Here is an 8,362-nt window from a genome sequence, read left to right as displayed (position 1 = left end):
CCTGCTGCAGGTGTGTGCGTGATGCCACTCGGGGGGTCCGGAGAGGCCCGGCAGCGCCACCCACGTCCCAGGATGGGTGGCACGAAGCAGTCGTGGGCCCCGGGGTCCGCGGCAGACAAGCCGGCCCGAGACTCATGCTGTTTCTCAGAGGGACCGAATTGTGCAGCTGCCTTTTGGATTTGCCTGGGACGAGGGTACTGTAGGTTTGGGTTTTCTACTCCTTGGTTGTCTTGAAGCGTGCGTTTTCTTAAGAGTGAAGAAGGGTTCCAAACAGGGCGTGCACGCACAGTTGGTATGGCAGACACCAGATGAGATCCGTGAAGCGCTGTGCACTCGGATCCTTTAGACCTGGAATGTTTGGAGAATCGCTCCTAAAGCTTGGCTGACACTTGTGGCGTGTTTCCCAATGTGTTTGTTGTTTGGAGTCCAGATGGTTAAAACTGTCCAGAAAACAAGCTGCCAAATCAGCTGGAGGGAATTCCAGTGATTGGACTAAAAAGAGAACCTGGTAGATTTCCCTTCTCGGCCTCTCCTGAAGGCTACTTGTGGGGACTTCTTTTTCTCTGTGGTATTGGTCTTGCCCTAGATATTCAAGGAAGGGCAAGTCTCCATATCAGACCTAGGTTTTAGCATCGCTGGAGCCTAGAACTTTGTCTTCCCAGCTTACAGCAGGTGGTGTAAGACGCTACAATTGTATAAAGAAAGAGGGTTACCTTACACTCACATGGAGCCCTTGGGTTTGCCCTGACTGCGACTGAGTGCACTGTTTGCTTATCCATCCTGCATTCATTTTTGTCTTAGGTGTGCAGGCGATTGGGGATCATAGAAGTTGATTATTTTGGACTCCAGTTTACGGGTAGCAAAGGAGAAAGTTTATGGCTAAATCTGAGAAACCGGATCTCCCAGCAGATGGATGGGCTAGCGCCATACCGGCTCAAACTGAGGGTCAAGTTCTTCGTGGAGCCTCACCTCATCTTACAGGAGCAGACGAGGTAAAGTGAGGGAAATAAACCAGTATTAAACGCACCTTTGATTCCATTTAGAAGGGGCTTTTGCGACCTCTGGAGATGTTCCTCGGCGCGTTTGCTTTGTGTAGAGGGAGTTCCCCTTAACTTTAGTTTGTTTCCAGCGTGTACCAGGGCCCTTTTGTTGAGGTGAAGGGATATCTGCACTGTTGGCCTGGGTGCCGTTTCCAAACTCTTCATTTGGTTTTTCTTGTCTTTACAAACTTAATTGGAGAACAAGGTTGAATTCTTATGAACAAAAACAAAAAAGAAAAAAAAAACCCATGACTGATTTCCTGATAGCAACATCTAATGCCCGATAGTAACCTCGCCTCAGCTGTGTTACTATAGGTCACTGTAGACTGTTCTAACCGAAAGCAGGAAACAGTTCCTCTTGGGTTACTTAAACTTGGTCAACTTCTTCAGCCTAGTGTCAGATTACAGTGTGTAGCGGAGAACTGTCTGGCTTCATGCACAATTTTCAGAGTTTTTAAGTTTCATGAAAACTTAATAAAAGAATTCTTTGAAGGCCACTGTAACTGAATTTAACCCCACAGATGTACTGCTCATGCTTGTTGAGTGCATAATGTTGAATTCTTCTTTGTTTTGTAAAAGAGAAAGGAAAGGAAAAACTCTACCTACCAGTAGTGGTAGACAACTGAAGTATGTGGTCTCCATTTCCACACAAAAAATGCATTCTCCTCTGGACTGACTGTAATACTTTTCTCAAAGATGAGCTAGCCTAGGAAGGTGATGTTTAATATCTATTGCTGAAATACAAGAGACTTAAATCTCACAGTGACATGTTGAAAAAAAGAAGGGCAAAAGGATTGCTTTTAAAAACACAGCAAACTTTGAATCTAAGCACTGATGTTTTTCATAATCCTTTGGCTTGGAAATTTACCATGCATATGAAAAATGCAATTCGGAAAATTTTGAATAATGATCAGTGAGCAGCATCCTCTAAGAGTTTTTAATATGTCATTTTTTTGGGTGTGTTTACCAAGGAACTGATAGAAACACTTTGAAATACTATCCATTTGAATTTGAAATCTTCATTTTGCCTTGCTTTGGAGCTTTAAAGTTTGAGAAAAATGTTTAGTTTCTGAAGAAAGCTGACAATTGAATTCTAAGGGCTCCTGAAAATTTCTTGCAAAATATTCAAGTAATTGCATGTTTAAGGGTGTGTTAACTGTCTTTATTATTCAGAATAGGCTTTTCATACAACTTAAAACTGATGTGTGAAAGTGTCTGCTTTGTACTTCTTTGTCATATTGAAGTTGAATAAAAGAAAAAAATAGCAGATTGGATTTTTATTTGTAAATCATGTTACTGCAAGGTCTCTAGATGCAATCCCATGTTGATGAGACAATTTTGTTTTTTAAATGTGCAGAAACTCAGAGAACCAAATATTTAAATAGTGAATATGCTAATATGATCTGTGTGTATTGTAAATGCATTCATACTTTATAATTGCCCACTAGATGGTCTCTACCCGTGCTTTCCTATAATTGGGTCAGTGCTATCAAATTCATTTTATTCATGCATGAAAGAGACATTTTATGAATTAGAACTTGAATCAAATTTCTAGATTTTTTCCTTTATTGACTCAATTGACTGACTCTTGAGAACCAAATTACTTTACTTAATTTTAATTTCTTTTTAAAGCATATTGTTGTGTTTAAACCTTTGATTTTTAAAAATAATATATTGACTTTTACATGTTTTCTTGTGGAATTGGTTCAAATACAAAACTACGAAAATGCTACCTAAAGTTTATATAGCACTCTTGCTTTGCTAACGTGATAAAGTAATTTGTAATTAGCATTTGTACCTTTTAATTAGGACATCAGAAGTTGTACTAGGTCTAGTTTTCAATTAGCATTGTTTTTATATGCATGATACTGTACAAGAAAAACACTTTTTCTTTCTTAATGTTAGCAAAATAAACTTTGTTGATTCATGATTTGTCATAAAATCTTTACATAATATGCTGTGAATATAAACTAGATGTGTTTATGTAGTGAGTAAACACAGCTTTGACAACCCACTTATGAAAGGTGTTTTTACTAAGCCAGGTCAGGAGAGGTAATTTATTAAATGGTACTGAAATATGGGGGCAGTGTTGTCTTCTGTGGACAGTTAGGTGGGCTGCTTGCCATAGAGCTGACCTAACCAGGAGCAGTTAACATTCTGCTTCACATCAGCAATGGGCTGAAAGGCCTACCTGTCACTGGAGCTCTGGGTAGCAGGCAGCTGCCCTGTTCCAGGTCCAGCTTTGCCACCAATGGCCAGCATCCAGCTTCCAGGTCTGAACCTGGCTCTGCATCTCAGTTGACAGTCCAGGAAGGATTGTCTCCAAACACCTCCTAGCAATAGCTTTTTAATTTTTCTTTGCTTCACTTCCTGTCTTTATTAGTTTCCTTAATGTTTTCCTAAATATATTTCTCTGAAGAAGGAAATGTATCAGGCTTTGACTTCAATTGGTAGACAGGGTTCACCTGCTCTCCGATTTTTTCTGATCTTAGATTTAGTTCTCCTACCCGGACTGTTAAGTTTGCTCTCAAATGGGGGCCCGGAAGGTAAAAGGAGAGCCTTTTTCGGACAGGTTGGTTGTGGTTCAGAGAAGGGGATACCTGGTATTTCCGGCACATGTTAGCCTTGCTGTGATTTGAAACAAAAAAATGAGACAAATTAGTGTAGTTTGGAAGTAGATATGAAATAATAATCTTTTCAGAAATTCTTGCCTTTCAAAGGCTTTTAGTTACAGCCATTTAGACTGAATTTTGTAAACATGTGCAAAACCAGAGATTAGAACAGTGTATGGTTCAGTCTTACAGTGGTAGTGATGCCATCCACTGCCAGTAAAATCTTCGTATTCCTGACATGGCCACTTTTTGACCGAGCTCTGTTGTCTCTGCTGGGGACAGTCTTGCTTAGTCAAGGATCACCAGTACCTGAATTCCCTTTTCCAGCAAACAACTACTATATAAAAACTCAATGAGTCCTGAACTAAATGTTCAGAGAAATGTTGTAATCCTAGATGTTAAATATCAAGATTTCAGTGATAGCAGTGACACATTTGCCTAGCTCCTTCTTAAGTCCTGCCCACTTTCCTGCCTGCCTTTCTGAGTTCAGTTTAGTCCTCATGCTTCCGGAAAACCTCTAGCCCTACCAGGGAGACTAAAGTCTCCCAAGACATTGTGCACCTTTCCTTTATAGCATTAATGAGTTTGTAACACTACTATTATTTATGTGACAGTTATTTATTGTCACTCACTCTGAAAACCTCAATTCCATTAAAATTGATCAACACTTTATGCTGAGGCTAGCACATACCTATTGCATAAATATTTGTTGCATCAATCAAGAAGTTAAAAATAAGAATGGTGTTAACTGATACTAATGCAAATTTTCTTCCAGATATTGACATGTTTTTTTTCAGTCTGGTTCTATAAACTGAAAAGTTGAGGGTATCTAAAAGACTCTGAAATAAATCTCACCATTAAATGTTCTGGTGGTGGCCAGAGATTTAGCTCAATGGTTCCACCACCTGCCTCGCAAGCACGAGGTCCTGAGTTCAATCCTTGGTAACAAAAATAAAATAAAATAAAATAAAATTCTGTTGATTATTTTCTTTCTGGAACTTGTTCCATACTTAGCATTCTTTTATTTTGTTTGTTTGTTTTTGAGACAGGGTCTCTGTATAATTTAAGCTAGCCTTGAACTCCCAGCACTCCTCTTACCTCACCCTCCCAAGTGCTGGGATTAAGGTCTGTGCCATTCACCACACCCGACTTGGACTTGGCACTGTTTTCCTTCTTTTATTTGCCCTCTGTACCCCATTCCAGGCCACATATAGCTGTTAGTTCTTATCTGAAATGAACTACCACTCCCTTGGATCTTTTATGATATTCAGCCAGTTATGTTGTTGGTTGGTCGGTTGGTTTGCCTAGGCTGGGCTTGTGTGATCCTCCTGCCTCAGCTGGCTTAGTTCGTTTTTAAGCTACACCTGCGGTATCACTTTTTCTAATTTCAACCACTTTGGAGTCCTGTGTCCTTATTTACTCAATTTTCCTCCAACAGAAATCATATAGATGTCTGGAAATCTAGTAAAAATGGCCTTGTACAAATGCCCCACACAGACCATAGGCAGGCATGACATGGTAATTTTAAACCAATTAAGAGCAGAATTAAATCTTATAAACGCTATCCGAAGTCTTAATTTTGTCAGTGTAGGCAAAGATTGATTTCACAATTTGCCTTTTTGTGACTTGGGGTGGGTAAGTTCTATACAGTGCTGTGGTAGTAGTGTGGCTCTAGGATAAAGATGTTGTTTATATTCCTCATGCCAACTGTGTACCTAAGAGTAAAATGACACTTTTTGTATTATTGTTTTTGCATGTCAAAATACAAAATGGGGCCTGGGAAAGTCAAAAGGAAACTTGGACATGTGTATTGTTTTTAAAGAAAATATTGGCCAAATTGGTAAATTTCAGTGCACCTATTTTTCCTTCCTCTAAGACTCTAGTATGTTTGTGTCTTATTAAGTAGCATTTATTTTAGCCAATTTTTATTTATTTTATTTTATTTATCTGCCATCCAGGCACCTTTGGGCACTTTAAATTTCTGACATTTATGTATTTTCATGAAGAAACAGGGAACGTTTTTTAAATGGCATCTTAAATAAAACCCATTTATTTAAAAGGCACTAGGTTCACACTTAGGCAGAGTGACCCATGCGAAGCAGCTGCAGAGCCGGCTAGGTGTATTTTCTCTCTGATGTGCCCCATAGCCTGGTGCCACCAGCAGGACCTAGCAAGTAAGTCAGGATTTGAAGGCAGTTCCGGGGATGTTTACTAGGCCTGAAAAGTGCTGAGTAGACTGTGCTTTGTGGAATAAACACCTAGGAGCACCCCTGACTAATCTCTGGATTATTGCAAAGCAGATAACACTTTAGATTGCAGTTATGCCTGGAGAACTGTCTGCCTTGACAGGCACCTACTGAGGTGAGTAAGCACATTTTTTCGAAGATCAGGCTTAAGGCTCCAAGTAATAGTACCTTCTGGTGTGGATTGTAATCACTCTTGACCTTGGGAGTTTCCCCTGTGGCCACTCCCCCATATCTTTCAATTGCTCTAGAGTATGAGGGGGAACATACTTATCAGTGATTCCTGTTTCGTGTTCTGGGGCTTTGAGAAGGATCTCCCTGAGGCTGAGTGGAGTCCAGACTTGGTAATTACTTGCTTGTGACAGGTTTTTCCATTGAAACCCCTCCACAAAGTAGATCTGATAGCTTACTTAGATAGCTATTTGATGGAACTATTTGTTCAAATTCTGAACTTTGAGCCTACTAACATTCTTGCTCAACCTCTTAAAAATTTTCATACATATAGAAAAGTTGAAATTTTTTTACAGTGAACACCCATTGTAGCCCCACTAGATTCTTCTGTTAAATTTACTATGATTGTTATGTTACCTATTTATCCACTTATTGGTCCTTCTATCATTCCATCTATCTTTTTGATGCATTTCAAAATAAATTATGTATAAGTATACTTCCTCTTAAATACTTCTTTTTATATATCATTAGCTAGAACTCAGTGTTTACATACAGTTCTCATTTCTTCTGATGCAGAATTTACTTACAATGAAATGTATAAATCCTAATTCTACCATTTCATGAGTTTTGACAAATGAATGTACTTGTTTAACAAAATCTCGACAAGGTATGGGTATTATTACCCCAGAAGATTTCCCCTTTTCCTTGTCTGGCCGGGCCCCACCCTTGTTTTCTTCCATAGCTTTGTTATGCCTGATTGGCTTTGTATGTATGGAATAATGCAGTAAATACTCTTTGTCTGTGCTTTCTTTTGTTCATCAGAAATTTTTTGAAATCCACCCATACTGTCGTGTATGTCAGTGGTTCATTCATTTATAGCTGGGTAGTATTCCATTGTATGAATATACCACCATTTGTTGATCCTTATTCCTATTGACAGACACTGGTTTTCCATGAATACAGCTGCTGTGAACATCCAGGTCTGTTTTTCCTTTGTACATTGATGGGTTTTTCTTTCTCTTGAGTAAATATTCAAAAATAGAATGGCCTGGTCATGGAGTAGGTAGTTGTTTATTTTATAAATAGTTACCAGGCTTTTTACAAAGCAGTTGCACCCATCTGTATCTCCACGAAGAGGCAAAAGAGTCTCGTCCTGCACATCCCTGCCAGCTTCGGCTGGGTATGTACTGGTACAGTGTTGGGCTTTGAATGTGTATTTCTCCGGTGGTTCATAATGTTAATCTCTTTTTGTGTGCTTATTGGCCTTCCATAAATCTTTTGTGAAATATCTAGTCAAGTCATTTATACATTTTTATTGTTTGCCTTTCTTTTGAACAAATTCTTTATGTATCCTAGATACCAGTATTTGTATGATACAAGTTTTATAAATGTATTTCTTACTGTGGCTTGTCTATTTTATGATGCCTTTTGCTGAGTAGGAGTTTTTAATTTTGGTGAAGTCTAATTTATCCATGAATTTTTGTTAACTGCATCCTGGGAAACCTTTTTATCCAATGTTTCCTTTTGTGATTTTTGCTGACTCTCTTCTGAGAAACTTTTGCTATTCCCTGGTCTTAAAGTTACTCTTACGTCTAGTGTATAAAGCATGATAGTTTCAGCATTTACGTGTAGGCCATCTTGAACTGATTTCGGTTTTACTAGAATTTTAAAATATGAAACAAAAAACCCAGAGCAATTCTGTTTTGATTTGAGGGTTTTAAAATACAACTTGGCAGTTGGAGTTTGGTTTAATATAAGACAGTGTGGTTGAATGACTCACTAGACAGAGGCGCACACGAGGCAGGATGGCAGCGGGGGTCTGACCAAGGTGAGGCACTGGCTAGGACCTCACTCCCCACAGCCAGGCTCAGCAGGCCTTTCGGGGAGGGAGGCAGGAGAGTTTTCAGAAATAGCTGCTTAGCCCTTCTGAAGATGTTTTACTTTAATTACTTGAATTTGAAGTGTAACTGTGAATGTGGATATATTTACTTTACATTTGTCCTGAAAAGCTCTTCAAAATGGCATCCGACAACTGGAGGCTGATAGTCGAGAGTGGGCCCCACAGTGAGCAGACCAGCAGCCATGATGGGTCAGTCGGAAGCTGTGCCGTGGGCACTAAGAGATTGCTTTATGACCAAGGCCCAGAGGAAAGTTCTCTGAGTACAGACTCTTCAGTGATTGAACTTCATTCATTAACACTATAAAAAGGTATTAATTTTACGACACAGAAATTTAAAGTACTTTGAAACAAAATATGTAGCTCTCTCTCTCTTTTTTTTTTTTTTTTTTTACCAGG

At 39.2% G+C, this 8,362-nt stretch overlaps 1 protein-coding gene across 1 annotated transcript in view; it reads left to right on the top strand.

The window, feature by feature from the left end:
- The first annotated feature begins 544 nt into the window (after window positions 1-544).
- Mylip (myosin regulatory light chain interacting protein) overlaps window positions 545-8,362 on the top strand; it is a 16,687-nt gene continuing 8,869 nt past the window's right edge. Inside the window, exon 1 of the mRNA XM_033761905.1 lies at window positions 545-992. Coding sequence (XP_033617796.1) covers window positions 910-992 — 83 coding nt within the window. The 5' untranslated portion in view covers window positions 545-909. The remainder of the gene's footprint in view (window positions 993-8,362) is intronic.

Source organism: Fukomys damarensis, unplaced genomic scaffold, assembly GCF_012274545.1.
Source record: "Fukomys damarensis isolate Sample0158 unplaced genomic scaffold, DMR_v1.0_HiC HiC_scaffold_10, whole genome shotgun sequence".
Classification (NCBI taxonomy): Eukaryota; Metazoa; Chordata; class Mammalia; order Rodentia; family Bathyergidae; genus Fukomys; species Fukomys damarensis.
The sequence above is the reverse complement of the archived record's forward strand: the minus strand, read 5'-3'. Positions and strand labels throughout refer to the sequence as shown.